The sequence below is a fragment of the Nematolebias whitei genome, chromosome 2 (genome assembly GCF_014905685.2).
Source record: "Nematolebias whitei isolate Nwh7 chromosome 2, NemWhi1, whole genome shotgun sequence".
NCBI lineage: Eukaryota > Metazoa > Chordata > Actinopteri > Cyprinodontiformes > Rivulidae > Nematolebias > Nematolebias whitei.
Window position 1 is genome coordinate 25,470,579 of NC_056499.1, and position 18,041 is coordinate 25,488,619.

The 18,041-nt window shown below is 38.8% G+C and overlaps 1 protein-coding gene across 1 annotated transcript in view; it reads left to right on the plus strand.

The window, feature by feature from the left end:
• LOC119423570 (TOX high mobility group box family member 3) overlaps nt 1-18,041 on the plus strand; it is a gene marked incomplete at its 3' end in the record, with an annotated part of 72,333 nt that overhangs the window by 17,400 nt on the left and 36,892 nt on the right. Inside the window, 1 exon segment of the mRNA XM_037690972.1 lies at nt 13,349-13,414. Coding sequence (XP_037546900.1) covers nt 13,349-13,414 — 66 coding nt within the window.

Below are 18,041 nucleotides of genomic sequence, written 5' to 3' on the forward strand. Positions count from 1 at the left end.
ATATTTTGTATGTTTTATGTTATGCTGACAGTGGTGGTTTGTGTGTCTGTACTTGTCCTTGATATTTGAGTTTTCAGATGTGACATTTCTGCACTGACTGCTCTCTGGGCTGCTGCCAGTGATACAGTGGAAAACGATCAGATGAAAGACGATGTGGACTCACATTTTCTACGGAGGGCAGTCCGAAAAGAAACTGCCCTACATACTGCTGTTTCTGCAAGCGTCATAATTTCAATCCGCAGTGGTTCTTTTCTAAAGTTAAAGAAATAAAAAGGATTAAAAATGGTGTGTGTGTGTGTGTGTGTGTACTTATCAGCAAGGAAAAATGACTCTCCCTATTCAAATCAGCTCAATTACAAAGCTCTGGAGAGCTATCCCTAAGCAACCTTTTCACTGGCTAATCAGTCAGAGCAAATTGCAGAGGTGAATATTTCACACTCTGCAGATTTGAATAAAGACGTCATGATTATTTCACAGTTGTACTGTACCCTTGAATAATTTCCAAAGCCATCAGCTGAAACCTGCATAAACTGGCAGAGCTTTTGACTTAAGGAGGAGATGGAAAAATAAAACAGTCAAGGGAGAAAAGCAAACATAAGGGTTGTCAGTCAATGCGGCGAGCTAATTGGGTCGATCTCTTTAGAGGAGATGAATGAAGAGATTAACTCTCCCTATGTGTCCAGCGAATCTCCCCCTCCGGCTCCAGGTAAATTAGCCGATGACAAGTTGACAGTGGGAATTCTGCTCCTTACTCCGACCAAAAGCTGCAATCATTTTTACAGCCTGGCTTCTACTGCTGCAGTCGCTAGCTTTCTTACGACACGTTATGTTCCCATATTGATTAATTGTGGCATTTGTTTACAGGGCTCGTTGACAAGATCTTGACTGACTAGGTAAACTCTGTCACGTGTAATTGGACTATAAAAATGTATTGGCATTTTATTTTTATTCTATGCATCTAAAGAACAAGATGCCCGAGGACATGGCGGGTACTGCTGCTCTCTGCACGCTATATAGGCTGAGAGGGGATGGAAAAGGCAGGTCAAACAAGCCTTATAAAGACAGATGAAGAGTGATAGGAGAACATGGGCACAAAAATGTGTATCTGTAGAACAAACTATGCTTGACCCTCGATTATTTTAGTGGAGAAGCTTGCAACATGATCCTAAAAGAGAAGCTAAAACTCTGAGAGTGATGGTGACACTCCATTTCTCCACATTTTATACTGCTTGCTCTAGAGAAATGAGATTAAAGGAAAGGGAAGATAGATCGGAGCTCCAGTCAAAGGTGCAAATCAATAGAAGTCTAAAGTGGGGATTGATTGATAACGTATGTTATTATTATTTTGTTTCTACATTCATATACAATTGACTTCTTATTTATTTATTTTTATTTGTATCAGCTATATATCTAAAAATGCATCCAGGTATTAAATGAATGCTCTCGTCTCTGCTCTATAGTATCAAAAAAGAAATTGAGCATAAACTTATTCGATTGGCCTCAAACTGGAGGAATAGAGTTTAGTGGTAGTTGGATTGACTAGGTGAATCCTAGTTCAAGCAGGACCCATACAATTCATTTCAGTTTATTTAGATAGCACCAAGTCATAATAGAAGTCATCTCAGGGCACTGAACAGAAACATTCATATACATAAAACGTAAGTTAACATTATTTATCAGAGGAGCAGACTGCTTTGAGTTTAACTCCATCGCAGAACTCTCATCTTGAACAAGCATGAAGGCGACAGTGGGAAGGAAAAACTCCTTCATGAGGAAGAAACCTTTAGCAGACCAGGCTCAGGACAAGCGGCCATCTGCTTTGACCTGCTGGGTTTGATAGGAACAGATACACAATGGCAGGTCGAGAATCACATTAAGAAAGAAATAATATCAAATGAAAACTATTCAATTTTAAGAATTCATTTAAGAAAATTAGGTCAATTTGTCATCCAGTAGTGTAAGTCTATGGCAGCATAACAAACCACCCCTAACTATAGGATTTATCAGAAAGGAAAGTCTTAAAACTGGACAATGTGTCAGCCTCACAAACATAAACTGGAAGTTGGTTCCACAAGAGAGGAGCCTGATAACTGAAAGATCTTCCTCCCATGCTGCTTTTGGAAACTCTAGGAACCACATGTAAGCCTGCAGTCTGAGAGCAAAGTGCTCTGTTAGGAAAATATAGAGCAATAAGATCTCTAATATAAGATGGAGCTAGGTTGTTGAGGGCTTTGTAGATTAGGAGTAGGATTTTGAATTAAATTCTGAATTTTACATACCAAAGTAGTTTTCCGCTAACTTAAAATACAATCCAGTCTCTAAAATTGTATGGCTCTTGTGGATACTGACATTTACGTAATCATCAGTTTTACATTATGTGATTATTTAAATAAAATCTAATGGGTATGAACAAGCACAAACAGTGGCCGCAACAGCTTGCTGAAGAACGTCCAGAATGAGGTGCTTCAGGCAGACACATCATAATAATTCTGCTGGTAGCACAGTTGTTTGCATGATAATTTCGAAAAAGAGAGTCATTTTAGAAAAGCAGCGTCTACTTTTGGTCTTGGCTCATCAGTCTGGTAAGAATTAAACTTGATTCCTCTAATTTGAGGTCATTCAAAGAGCCATCAACAACAGCTAAGATATGATCTGAACTATCACACTAAAGCCTGCTGCTTCTACACACAAGTTTGTGTGCTGTTTTTATAACCGACTTGTTACTGGACAAGTACAGTTTTGCATTATGTCCAGAGTATGTTGACTGTTTTTTTATTTTTTTTTCTTCCATACCTTAACTACCAGCGCAGAATCAACATTAAAGCTTGGTGTTTGGAAATACTCAAATCTGGTGTCTATTTCCATGCTGCTTCTGAATTATGAAGTATTAAGGCAACATTTTGAGTTTAAATACTGTTAAAAAACACCTGTGAATCAATAAGCTTGATCGTGGCTGTCACAGGAAAAACAATGTTTCCAACTCCACAGCTGTCAGGTTTGCTAATGATGTCCTGGTGTGCTGTCAGTCTAGCAGATGAGCGGACAATAGTACGCCAAGGAGAAAATGCTTGAAACAGCTAATTGCTTCTAAGAGCTCACTCAAGCATTCTGTAACTACTTTGTGTTCACAGATGTCTTTTCCAGCTGCTATTTCATTATGGACCTTAAAGACTTTACAGAAGCAATACACTGGCTTTTTATGAGCTTGTGTTGCTGCACATCAAGTCTTTATAATTATATGTACAATATTGGAACTGCATAAAGCATAGCATCTATATTTGTGCATTTTCATTATTTCACCTAATTTACCCCTGTCATTCTGGTCATCTCTGCCAACTTGTTGATTGTGAGTTTGGAGACACATTTCTGGAGACGAGCCCGAGAGTATTTGCAGCCGGACCTCTGTCAGTAGCGCCAAGCAACTCCGCCACAAATTGGAATGTGGTACAGTTCTGGGAAAGCAGCCAAGATTTAAATTAGACAATAACCTCTGCTCTCTCTATATTGCCTCTCTTTTCCAGCTGCAGGCCTAGCTATTTGTTTAATACAGTCAGCCCTGTAGTATATAATAGACTGATATATGAGTCACCGCTCAGCAGTTTGTGCTTTTCAGATTTATAGAGATTGAACAACTGGCTGGTTTGTGCTTGCTGTGGTCCTTTGTTAAGAATAACAGGAAAAACATAAGTTGCACACCAACTTGGAAAGTATGAAGAGGAAAGATTGAAAATCTGTCACAAGTAAAAATTTGAAAAGAGACCTAAAGCCATAGCCACAAGATTTCAGTTTAGATTAGAATACTTAATCTCATGTTTTTTTTTGTTGACAAGGAACAGTGCTTTTGTGACTTTAGTTGTCTGATGAATAAATGCAATATACATTATTGTTTTGAATAAAACTTCTTATGATATCACAAAATAAGACATAGAGGTCTGCTATGAGTCCATCACTAAAAGCTCTTGACAGTGCACGGTCCCAAAGCCATTTATAATGAGTGCATTATCCAGTAGTGGCACACAAGGGATAAAAAAAAAATGCATCTGTGCTGCAAGAGCAATAAGAGGGGACTTCACTCCCTGCAGCTTTCAGTAGAGCCTTATGTGAATCTGAGTCCCAGGGCTCATCACACTCTGAAACACTAAAAAAATAGCACCATGGCCACTATAACAAACCAGTTTTTCAGTGGCAAATAGCTTGTCTTCTGTTTTGCACTGTTAGGTATTAACTTGCCTAACTGCACAGCAGCTTTCAAATAAAATAATCGTAAGCAAAGAAAAAAAGATGCTTCGGGTAAAATCTACACCTACGATACCATCTAGATCTGGAGTTGCATCAAAGCTGCTTAAAGAAAACAGCCTGGAGACATGGCTTAGCAGTTAAGGGAAGGCAACATCACCAAGCCGAGCCTCTCTCATGTTGCTTACTCAAGAGCTGCTTGTCCGTGCAGCAGCAGTCTTTGTGAGCGAGCTTCACAAAGTTTCTGAAGCTGCTCTCCATCACTAGAGATCCTTTATGGCTGTGGGCCATTGGCTTTACACCCCACTAGATCAAAGATGGAACCCCATTTAGCTTGTGCTTTCTTTTAGGATTTGCTCCTAAGAGTGCAGAGCAGTTTTAACTACGAGGACAAAGCAGGATGTTGGATATTGACCTGCATGCTAGTGAGAGTGCTGGCTTCAGACTGATGCGCCACTGTGACAAATACTGACGCCATCTTTGTTTTGGCTCTGGCTGCAAGACCTAATTCTCACAGAAAACCTAGTGCTGTGATAAATACAAGTTAGTTTTTGTGCACTCTACAGCATAGCCGTGTTGGCTGTGGCTTTGCAACAAAATTAGTCTGAACAAGTGACTATTTCAAAGCTTAACTTTTAAAATAATCTTTAGATTAAACTAGAAGATAACGTAAAGTTATTTTTTGTTTTGAAGTAGGGTCCTGTGGAAGGTTATAAACAATATATTGATAGATCTTTGGATTTTCAGGGTAGGGTTAGGGTTAGTCAGTCTGCGTTTGGCTAACAACAAAGTGGATTATTGCTGTCTTTAAAACTATTCCAGTTTAAGAAATACTATAGTGGTGCATTAAAATACTAATTTATAAATCTATACAGAGCCGTAAACTTTGCCACTGATTCTGTACCCTGGTCTGATACGTCCAGCTGTTGCTACTGATTGCCCGCAGATAACTGTAGAATTCTATAGTTGTGCAAACATGATGGATGTGTAAATTTTTTTAAAGTAGCATTTGCTTAAACTGTAAATCATTTTTTATTGTATTTGCTTTATTTTGGTGAGATCCATTTAGGTCTTGCTCCAGATAGCTATGTGACTCCAGAGTATTAATGACTTTCTGATGTAAAGTTAATCCACTTGTTTGGTTTAATCTTAAATTCAACAACTGTGTGACCATTTTTTTAAAGAAATTCTCTATATCGGTATATTTATGGTTTCAGCTGCTAATTCCCCTTGACAGAGAGTTTCTATCAAGGGAAATTCTGTATGCTTCTTCCATGAGGATCAATATTGGCATGTATGACCAATTGCTTGCAGAACGGATCAATTGCATGTACATTATGAGACTAATGACATTCTTAGAATAGCTCTTAAAGCACATCTATTATGATGGAGCTTTAGGGCCACACTAAGAAGAAAAATCAGTCATAAAATTATGAGAATAAAGTTGAATAAGTCTTAATATTATGAAAATAAAGCCGTATGAGACTTTTTTTTTGCATCTCTATTTTTTTTTTTTTTTGCACAAGTCAGATCCACGATTCAACTTGTCAGTCAGTCCAGTAGGCGTGTCAGCAAGTGACCAATCTGAAGCTAAATGCTCCTTTCCTGCAGAGAGCTGCACTGCAGCCCATCAGAGCGTACCACCTTACTGTAAGCAGGTTCAAAGTCCTGATACTGATAACCAGTACCAAAGTATAACTTAAGATGCTCACCATTCTTCATTGAACCACAGTTAAAATGTGGTTCTTGTGGTATTGTGTCGGAGTTCGGATAATTTTACGACTCATTTGTCTTCGGATTGGTCATTTGCTGACACACCTACTGGATTGATTGACAGGTCGCATTGTGGATCCAACTCGCAGAAGAAAAAAAAAATAAATAAACGAGAACTGCAAAAAAAAAAAAAAAGAAAGTCTCGTACGACTTTGTTGCTGCTGATCTATTTCATGTTGCTGTGTTCATTCGTACTCATCTGCTCACACAGACTCATGTTCGTGCTGCTGTTATGCATATTGTTTTTATTGTGTTAATTGTTTTTGTGCCGTTAGTGCTTAGCATATTTTTAGTTAACGTTTTTCTTGGTTCATATCTAGATCTTACTACTGTTTTTCTTTTAAATTTTATTGTTTGATGTAACTGGGACCCTGTGTACACAATTTTGTTCCACCACAGGTACCACATGTAGTGTGAATGACAAATAAAGAAACTCTGACTCTGATTTTCATAATATTAAGACTTTATTTCTCAAAATACTAGGACTTTATTCTCATAATCTTATGGCTTTTTTTTTTTTCATTTTTCTTAGCGTGGCAATGTAATTTTTTTTCTTCTTAATGTGGCCCTAAAGCTCCATCGTACAGCTATACTTAAAGAAACACAAAATAAATATAAGGACTACTTGCCCTTAACTAAGATTAAAAGAGAGAGATTTTAAGCAGGTAGGAATTAACATCAATGCAAGGACCCAAATTTATTTTTGGTTTTGTATCTTTCAATTTTCAAACATTGTCACTGAGGTAGAACACCCCTGTGGTCAAACAGGTTTTTAAAGGAACTACTAGAAAATCAAACAGTGTGTGTTAAAAGTTTACTTCCCTGTGACCGACAGCTTTCCTGCCTGAACTAATGTTATAAACTGATGCAGGAAACTCAGGCAATTTAATTCATAAATACTGAAAAAGCTATGCAGATTTCATATGCACTTTTTCACCCTGGTTTGTTTGTGTCTGCATGTATCGCTTTTGTATATCACGTCTGTGCTGAATATATTTTTAGCCTCAAGGAACACGTTGAACACACAAACTAGTTTCCCTTTAACTGTCTTTAAACGTTGCCATAATGACTGGGAAGCTCGTGCATATTTGCTGAGCTGTGAAATCACTTATTTTCGTTATTTTGATAGTTAAGCTTGTGATTTTGGTAGGATATGCAAAATTAGGTTCAAGCACCATGGCAGAAATATAATGTTCCTTCCCTTGTTGAATAATTTCAGGTGCAGAGGCAAAGTATTTATCATGACAGTACCACCTGAGAAGTTACATCAGGACATTTTCAGAGTATAAATCCAGATTTTATATGAATCACATTTAATATTATGTACACAGGGTCCCAGTTTGTATTTAATTTATGTACAAATTATGTACACGGGGTCCCAGTTACGCCCAGCTATAGCAAAAATATAAAGTATATAAAGAAAGAGTAATGAAAGCGCTAAGACATACACTAAGATATACGCTAAGCAAACGCCAAACGGTACGCTAAAAGATCTAAGATATACGCTAAACACTAATAATGTAAAACAATACGGCGTAACAACAGCAGCCCGAACATGAGTCTGTGGTGAGCAGATGGGTATAATATGGTCTCCAAATCTCTAGGAATTTATGTTAAATGTATTTAATCAAAACAAATTAAATGTGACTCATATAAGATTTGGAGACCATATATTATTATTATCATTATATTTTGCTATTTTTGGGTGTAACTGGGACCCTGTGTATATAATTTTGTTCCATCTCATGTACCACATGAGATGGTAATAAAGTTTACTTGAACTTGATAATGCATTAGAATTTTAAAGAAGAGTTGATTTCCATCTAAGGATTTTATTGCTTCTCAAGGTTCATGTTTACTCAAGAAAATCAAGCTGCCATGACACCATTTGAGGCCACTGTGGTATGTGTGGCGAGAGCAAGAAAGTCTCCACGCAGCTTGAACATCTCTGTCACTAGTTTGATTCAGATCCCACATAAGGCTTCCTTACACCACTGAGGTAGTACCAACACTAAAAGGCCAAAGAAAAGTGAGATGCTTACAGTGAACTTCCTCTCACTGCCACCTTATGCAGTTGAGGACTAGCAGCCTTAATGGTGGAAGACAGTGTTGGGCTGGGGGAGTAATGATTTTAGCTCTAAACTGAATTACCAATCGATCGGCCTGCAGATCAGAACACAGCCTGCGAGCTGACTGTGGACACGCTGTGTTGTGGAGTCGCTTTACAAATTGACTGCTGCACACATAGGAGGGAATATATCTCTATATGTCAGCTTGGCACTGCATGTGCAATGGCCTGCTGGGCGTGAAAAGCCTCCGTGATCATCGTAAAGACTGCTGCTGAGTGTTTGTACTGAATTTGATTGCAAATGTTTAGCACAGAGGACACTGAGAATCAGAAAGACAATTTTTTTAAGAGGCTAAAACTAACTCCGACAAGAAAAAGCAGCTGCTATTTTGAGATTCTAAATGGGCGACTAAAACATGGCAGCAGGCCAAGCTTTGAAAGAAATTGCATAAAATAATATGTAGCAAATTACAGCGGGTGTCTCTGGATTGAAGGTTGAGTTTTACCTGTAGTGTTTCCACTGACTTTTATGGAGGCCACTGGAAAACGAATTAGCACAAGTGTCATGTTCCAGGGAACACATGCTAGGCTGTGATTACTGAGCTCCAGCTGAACTGTAAAATCACTTGTCAGCAGTTGATTTGTTTCTGGAAAAGCCCAACCTCTTGATTGAATTAGTTTGGTGGTTTTCAGTGGAGGGCAAAAATGTGTCCGATTGCGTTACTCTCTGACAGACAGTCCAGATATTGTGACGGTTCAATCATACTGTGGCCACCGGATCAAATCCCGGCCGGGGGGGGGCATTGTGGGTGGAGTTTGCATCTCTATGTTCATGTGTGGGTTTTCTATGGGTACTCCAGTTTCCTCCCACAGACCAAAAACATGCAGGTTAGACTGATTGGTAACTCCAAATTATCCCTAGGTGTGAGTGAGAGAGTGAATGGTTGTTTGTCTCGTTTGTCTCTATGTGGCCCTATGATGGACTGGAGACATGTCCAGGATGTACCCCGCCTCTCACACAGTGACTGCTGGATATGGGCACCAGTGACCCCCGTGACCCGAATAGAAGAAGTGGGTAAAAGATAATGGATAAATGGAACATGCATTTTTTTAACATACACTGTACAGTGTATATATATATATATATATATATATATATATATATATATATGTGTGTGTGTAATACACACACAGTGTATATACTTTTCCAGTCCTGCTTTTATTGTTTCAAAGCAGTGTTTAATGTTCAGATAAAACTGTATGTCGCAGCATTTGTATGCATCAAGTGATGCTAGTGAAGCTATAAGAGGCTTCTCAGGTGCGGACTGTGCTTCGCTTTGTTGTTCAGTTCATGTTTACTGATAGGATCTGTGTGGTTACTCCATCATATTGGGGGTGAGCCAGGGTCATGTTGGTGCAATATTGCATTCGCCTTGAGGTTGAAATAATTTTGTTTGCTGTAATAGCTGTAAAACACCTTATTTCCCACTAGACATTGTTTCATACAAATATTTCAACACTGGTATTGAAAAGAAAGGAGCAAATATCAAGCACCAAAACTGCACTCGCTTTAGTCAAAAAAGAAAATAAAACTAATAAACTTGTAGTTTTAGACTTCACCTGTTCTATCTGATAAGTAACAAGTGAAGCTTTTGTAGCAATGCAGTGTATTTTTCATTTAGAAAAAAAAGTTCAGGGTTTTTTTGTTGTTGTTTTTTTTAAGCGTAGAAAGTATTATTGTGCCAGGCACTACATGGCTGCTTGGTTTTTCTGTCTGCCTGCAATCATCCAGACAGTGGAGTCTTTTCACATCAGGATCAGCATCCATGTAAGCTCTTAATTCTCTCCTCTTAACCAGTTATTGAAGAAATGTGCTGCTGGTGCAGAAAGAGAAATAAAAACACTGACCATCCAGCATTTACTCTGCCATGTAGCCATGTCTGACTTAGTTTGACTTTTACTACACCTTTAACTGTGCATGTTCTGTTGATAAAAGTGTCCAAGCCAACAGCTGCCTTAAAGCACCCCTTCAGTGACTTCCGTTTTCCTGCCAGAACAAATAAATCAATAAAAGTGTGACATTGTGGTGTGCTTTAAAAGTATCCTTCTTGCAAAAATTAAAGGATTGCATTTGTACGATTTCCTCAACTTTTCAGCCTATAAGCTTCTGCAAGTTGGCAAACATGCTCTTGTTTGCCCCCCCCCCCCCATGGCAGCCGCAGCCCTCATCTAGCTCGACACATCATTTTAATTACAGAGCCTCCATTGTCTGCACTGACCCATTTTAGCGCTTTCCCTCACCATCAGCTGCACCCAACCTCCAATCACATTTAATTTCTTCTGGCATTTGACTCAATCAGCAGTGCAGCAAACACGAGCTTAGAATTTCTCCCCGACCCCCATTCTCCCTACCCTCACAAGAAAAGGACCTGGGAATAACAATAACGATGTCCACTCCTTGCTCTGGTCATCCGCCGAGGCAGCCGTTCTGACACAGTACAGCTTTTAATGGTTGAAGATTGATTTCAGTGGCAGGGGACGTTTCTTAGGATGTTAGTCACCGTTCTCAGAGGAGATTGGGTACTGCTCTTAAACGGCCCTGGCAACACAATAAAATATGACTCAGAGAGAGAGATGGAGCCCAGAGAATTTCACACCACTAATTGGCTGTTGGACCTAACTTGATTGTGTTTTCTCTAATGGAGCTAATGTGATTTGGATCAAAGTCCATACTTGCTATACAGTATGTAAATTAGCCATACCTGTTAGTGTGATATTTGTTTTCCTGACTCATCACTTTCTGCTTTACAATTTGTAAGGGCCGTCGTGTTTCTAAATAATTGATGTGGAACATGAAAAGTAACTCAACTTGGAATCGGTTCTTAATAATGCAAACAAGACTTTTGCAGTCAGTCTGAGGTCAAAATCATGGACAGCTTGCTATTTGTCAAAACAACAAGCAGTCTAGTTATTTATGTAGACCTTGCCCAAATTCCCTCGGAGCTATTTACAACCAGCAGACATTTTTAAATAGTATTGATACTGAAACAGAAGAAAGATGAACTGCCCTGCAGTAGCCTTATCTCCACAATCAGAACAATGTTCCTTGGGCTTCAAAAGAGAATGATATCTCTGAGACTTTAATTTGTCATCTCAAAAAAAAAACAGAGGACAGAGTAAAGTATCAAAGATAAGGCCAACGTAAGGTTAATTACCAGCCAAGTGGCTGATGTAACCCAGCCAAGTCACATGTCAGCATTGCTCACAGTGAGGAACTGAAGGGATGCTGGCAGTGGATAGTCCTAAATTTGTATAAGCATTTTAATGTAAACTCCACAAAACCCAGTTCTTATTGGTAAGTCAGACATGGTTTTTTGGGGCAGCTCTAGCCACCTGGTGGTGGATGGGTTAAAAACAGAGAGATAATTTCATCTTTGTATGGGAATATACAATGATGACAATACATAACACATTAGAAGAAACTGGAGCAGTGGTGTAGTCTACATGATACGCGAGTATACGGAGTATACCACTAGAAAAGCTTAAGAATTTCAGTATACCCACTTAAAAGTTCCCAATGACACATGACGTATCATTAGGCACGTGTCATTGATATGTTAAATGGCAGTTAAATGCTTCCGTAACAATCCATTGGTATGCAGCGCTTGATTATTACATTCGCTTATCCAGCAAATTATTGTATAATACTTCTGTACTTACTACTTAATACTTGAACATGTTTTTCTTTGATACTGTTTTATAAATTCTATAACATGTTTTCAATACAAAGCCAACTGTTGTACAAAGTTAGTTGTACATTTATGGAAATATAAGCATCAGAGAAATTTGGAAATGTTCAGTATGCTTAAACACCAAAATAAATTGACAATTACATTGTACTAACCAGTGTACTTTGGCTTCTAAGCACAGTATACGGACTGACCGCAATAAAGTTAGTTTTACGCTGGACGTTGGACATTTGCGCCCCGTGGCTTCAACGGTATCCAACGTAAAACTAACTTTACTGCGGCATACCCACTACAAAAATGTAGACTACATCACTGAACTGGAGGACCAGTCAGCACAAACCACCTGTTTCAGCCACTCCAAAGAGAGCTTGTGGCTACTTTTCTTATTACTGCATAGTGCTGTTAACATTGCAGCTGACATCCCAGTCTCTCTCCCAGGCGTAGACTAATTAATGTATACCATTTGCAGTTGATTAGTACCAGTTCTTTCACTGATTTTTTTTGCTCATACCAACCCTTCAGAGGAACAGCATGGATAGAGGCTTGAAAATATGCACCGGTAATGCCGTTCTCAGTTCACTTTGATCTTAATTTGTTGTCACTGTTGTTCAGTGACTACTCTGTGCTTGAAGACAGTGACTTTGTAATAAACACACAAGACTAGTTATAGTTTTGCAGTGGAACTTCATGAAGATGTAAACATGCTGTGATCCCTTCTCTGAGTTGTGCAGCCTTGGTGTTAACTCTTCTCGCTCGTACAGAGGTGCATTGTGCTCCTGGGCACAGCTGCTAGCCCATAATTCTTCATTCTATGTCCCATTGTTCCTACCTGTCAGCGCAGTTGTGTCGCAGAAGAAACAAAGTGGCTGCCATTTTGCCAGCAGGCTATGTGTTGGTTGGGAGGGGTGAGGATGTTTGGAAAACATGTTATTTCTTACCAGAGTACAAGTTGTTATATCAGCTGCATTAAATAAAAATCCATTGTTACAACTCTCCATGGTTGTTGTTTTTTACACTGATATACCCTAAAGCACAGAATTGTTTCTGTTGTCATAAAATAAGGCGAAGTTCTTCATGAGAATGATATCACTCAAATGAAATGGTGAACCCAGCTGTTACAGACACACAATGTAAACACCCTCCATCTCTCTTATTTCCCCTCAGTATCACTTCTCCCATAGGTTATTTAAAGTTAATAACCTGCCACCACTTCGTGATTCTTGGCTTTGTGATGCAAACATATTCTTAATTGCTATCCCGTAAGAGCTGAATAGCCGGAGCAGATTCTCATTACCCAGGTTTGAATTGGCCGGGGCCTCTCACATGCCTCTTATCACGTAACAATAATGGAAGAGTGGCAGAATGCGGCTGTGCGTGTAGAGGCAAGGGTTAACCCAGTCAAAACAGTCAAAGCCAAGTGTGACGGTCTGTTATGAGTGACAGGTGTCCGTTGAGAAAGTGGTGCTGCTCACTCAACGTTCTGATTGTGTTATAGATTTTTTTTCCTTTTCTTCATTTGCAGTTCCAGAATAACAACAATTACATGAACATGGCTGAGGCGAATGGCGCTCTGCTTGCTGCTGGAGATGTGAGTACACATGACTGTTTTTTTTCCTCATGTTCAATTAACCTTATGAGTGCAGTAAACACTAAAATGTAAATGTAACACACTGTGGTTTCCTTTTTTTCTCCTTACGTTGTACCACCTAAATAAAGTGTCTATTGGCTATACGTGCTCATACCACAGGTTTCATAAATCATAGTTGTAGTGAACCAGATGACCTCAAATCTACCAGATGGACAGAGACTGTTATTTTCATTGATCTGAATGAGTCTGGGCCATCTGATGAACTTTCTTTCTTGAATTAATCAAGCAGAAAAGACAATTCTTTATAATCATTACTGTCTTACAAATGTTTTGATAATCAAATTGTGTTAGTTCACTCAATGCTTTACAGGTTGAAAAGAACTACTAATTTTTATTTTACATAAACAGTAAGTAATGATTTTTGTTCCTCATTCAGAGAAGAAATCACCTGAATATGCCTTTCTTGATTTTCTGTCTGAAATGAGCAAGCTGTCGTAAGTATGTGAAAGGTTGGTCTTCGGTCAACTAAAATGTTTACTGAAGAAGAAATGTCATGTTTAAACTTTTTCAGAAGATTACCAAGAGTAGACTCCAGAAAGTCTGCTGCTTCTGCAATAATCTTTTCTGTATGTTAAACAAGTTTCATTCTCTGACCTCGACTGTTGATAAACACCTTACGTCAAAAACACACCTCTTTCTGGTCCTTCCACGAATCAGAAAGCTCTAAACTGAACAGGAAGTAAACTCATTTAAAATGTGACAACTGCCCAGTTCAAGTTAGAATGAGAGCTGACAACAGATTGAGAGTTCTGAGAGATGTTGGATTGAGAGCGCAGCCGGTTTTGAAAGTTTCAGAACCGTGAAGAATCCAGAGGTTTTGGGATTATAATTCTGTTTTGAACTAACCACGCACGACTCTTCGAGGATTTTAGCTGTTTTCAACGGAGACGCTGATATCAGTTGAAAAGGATTCTTACTGAGCTGATCTATCATCAACCAGGTAACGGCCTCTTCTTCGACTAAAGTGTACCGTGGACAGGCTGGAGATCTGACGGAGCGTGCAACTTCTGGTCAAACAGATTAAATTCCCTCACACATTTCCTCTGTAAGATAAATCTCAATTTAATCTTAAACTCTTCTCTCTCATAAATCAGTACAGATATTTTTAGAAATGTCTGAAGCAAAGTCCTCAAATCACCGCCGAGTGATTTGAAGTTCATTTTCTGTGAAACTGTCTGTTATTATTTTCATATTTTGCCAAATTAATGTAAATGTTTGATGTTAAACTTTGATTTTGAAAATAAATGATTCCATTCATTTGATGGGTCAAAGATAAATAACGTCTCTCGTTCACATTTCTGTTAAATTCAATGCACGGCATTTACAGTCAGAAAAATGAAGAACTCGTGAATATTGTATGCATATATAATTCATATATTTGTCATACAACAAGTGACACGTACCTCACGTGTCTCACTACATAGTCATGCATTTGGCTTAATTCAAAACTTGTTTCAGAATAAATAAATTCTACATGCAACACAAAGTTCCCCAGTGATGAGTAATACATTTCCAAAACATGTCCCTTTGTTCTTAAACTTATACCAAAGTTCATCTTAATGAAAAGATGAGCTGAACTCATCTCTATTGTCAAGCAGTGAGTTCAGCAGGCTGGATTTAATGTGATTCGACTGCCTTGACTCTGAAAGAAAGGGCATTATCTCAGAAAGCTAGGGATAAAAGCTTTTTTCTTCCTCTGAAAAAAAAAAAAAAAGATTCACCGCAACTGGTTTACCCTCAAAATGTACATTGTCCCAACAACATTTTGTTGCTGAACTGCAGGAACAACTCTCTGGTTTACTTGTGCATTGAAAGAAAGAGTGAAGTAGTCGTTCCTCTGGAAATATGTAACAGCCTGAGTGAGCTATAATTGTCCTAACACTGAGCTAAATATACCAATTTTATTCCCCGTCCACCCACTCCGCTGCCCTGTCATTAGAGACAAGTACACCAAAAATACCCAGCATCCTCTGTGGTTCAAACAGTCCAATCTCATTCAGAGACTGATCTGGCTTCAAAACCCACAGCAAAAGCATCATTGCTCAGCTCCAAAGTATTGATATATGTCATTGTTAACCTTTTTTTTTTTATTGTGTCAGGGATGCAACTGTGTTCAGACAGCTTCATACAACCGTGTGGAGAGTGTGACCTTGTATTCACAAAGTGGCCCTTCACAAAGCCACAGAGTACTATAGAAAAAGTCTAATTTTTCCTCATATTTACGCTGACTGGGCATATCCTCTGACCGCAGGCTGCAGAGGCCCAATGCAGCAGGGACAGCATTGACACAGTCTGCTTGGAGAGCGTTCAGCCCCCAGCTGTGAGGGCCCACTGTGGCAATAAGAGGAAGGAGAGATGTGGGGGACTCTTAATAAAAACAGTCCAGCTCATTTGCATTTAATCAAAAGGAACAACTGTTTCCAGTGTTAGGGCACAGATGGCATTGTGCTTTAAAAGAAAAATAAAGGCAGGAAAAAAAACAAGTCTTAAAACATCACACTTTCTTTCAAGCAATGTGTCCAGAGTATTGCTTGCTTCAAACTGAGCTAGTTAGACTAAAGTAGCTTCCACTTTGAGCTGTGAGGTTTCACAATGGCCTCATTTGCTTAAATTGACTGGTCTATATTGAGAATACAAGGAAAGGAAGGCTTTTTTTTTATTAGTGCTTCATGATGAAGTGCCAGTCTTTAACAGCAGGCTTCAATTCATTCCAGCACATTTTGGTGTGGTATTCTGTCAAATTAAATCAAGCACATTGTATGAAAAGTAAGAGATAAGATGAGATAGAACTGTATTGATCCCGCAGGAAATTGTTGATTGTTGATTGACTGCAGTTGATTGATTGTTGTAATCAATAGGGAATGGCTGTTTCCTTTGAGTTACTTTGTGTACAGGCAAGTTGCTTTTTTCACAAATGGCATCAAGTTAAACACAAGTCTGTCTACGACATGCTGCTGTTTGCACCATATTGTATGTACTGTTAAGACAGGTGGCTTCAACAGACATGAAAACAGCAGACCTGTATTTGCAGTTTGAATAGCCGGTGTATCATTTACCTTGTGCACTTAGAGGATGAGATAAGATGACCTTGGTGTGTGTGTGTGTGTGTGTGTGTGTGTGTGTGTGTGTAGTAAAGCATACATTTTGGAAGGGAAAGCTTGACCGCCTCCCTCAGGGAAAAGGGATACTGTACACTGAGATTGTATTCCACTCAGATGTATCACTTTTCCATCTAAATCAAATTACAACCATGTAATGAGCTATAAATATGTAGAAATGGGCTACAAATGATCCAAATTTGAAATAATACTGATTAGGGGTGCCATGGTTGTTGATGTCATTTGAGTAGCTGCACTCTGCCTGACTAGGTATTTGAAACAGGGTTTTCAATGCAGCTACTATTGATTATGAAGCCTATTATTTGCAGTAATTGCATGCTGCTACCTTTAACAAGTCTTGGTTATTGCATCTTTGAATTGGATTACTGTGTTTATTGAAGGACTGGGACTATTGCCTAGAAAGCTTTTTCTTGTGCTTTGTCCCATTACTGAAAAAAAGCATCATGGCATCACAAGGATAACACCCAGAAGTGAAAGATTGAACCGCTTCATCTGTGTATGCTTTTTATCTTTTAAATACTCTAGTAAATATTGACATAAATGAAGGTGTATATGTATTCTGAGGAGGCTTGTAATAACCTTAAGCAAGTATACTGTAGTTTCATGATTTTAGGTTATATAATTCATTTAATGTAACATGTTTATTTAAATTTAATTAACAAAATGCTCATTTTTTTTAAACTGCTGCCTTATTATCATCATATTATTTATATTGATATGTAGTTTAGGGATTTAGCTGTAATACTATTTTTAATAGCTTTTCATTTTTTTAATTTAGATTTGTATGTGGTAGTTCTTACTGTCTACGGAGAGGAAGAGCATTAGTCAGTGTGTTTACAGGTATACTTTCTTGGAAATCAACATGTTCAGACAAAACACCAGAGCATCAGCAAGTTCTTCTAACTTGGGGGGGGGGGGGGGGTTGAGGGGGGTGCAGGTTGTCTCGACTGACTCAGTGCAGTGTGAATGTGAACCGCTCCAGCTGAAAACTAAACAAATATTATGAATATTTGTCCCCAATAGAACCAAGTTTACTGGACTATCAGGTGTGAAAAAACCTAAAAAGTCACAGGGAGGTTGGGGCACAGTGCGGGAGCAGGGGGTGAGCGTGATGGTGTATCACTTTTGGTATCTCTCCCGGCTGCAGTGATTTCGTCACATGCAAACACGCGTTTATTACGTAGTTGTTCAATAATTTGTTACATGTCATCACCTTTATGTAGGGTAGCTGGGTGTCCTTGGAACATATTCCAGGAAACACTGATTGGTGCTCTCACCTGCAGTCTGTCTGTTGGGAGACTGCTCTGGGCTCACTGCATGACCCGTCCTGCTCTGCTCTGATTGGGTCAAACTGTGGCTCGAGTTGTCTTTATTTGTTGAAAGCGCTGCCAGTTTAATCCCTGTATCATCATTGGATTGGATGTCTTTAACAAGACCACAACAACAAC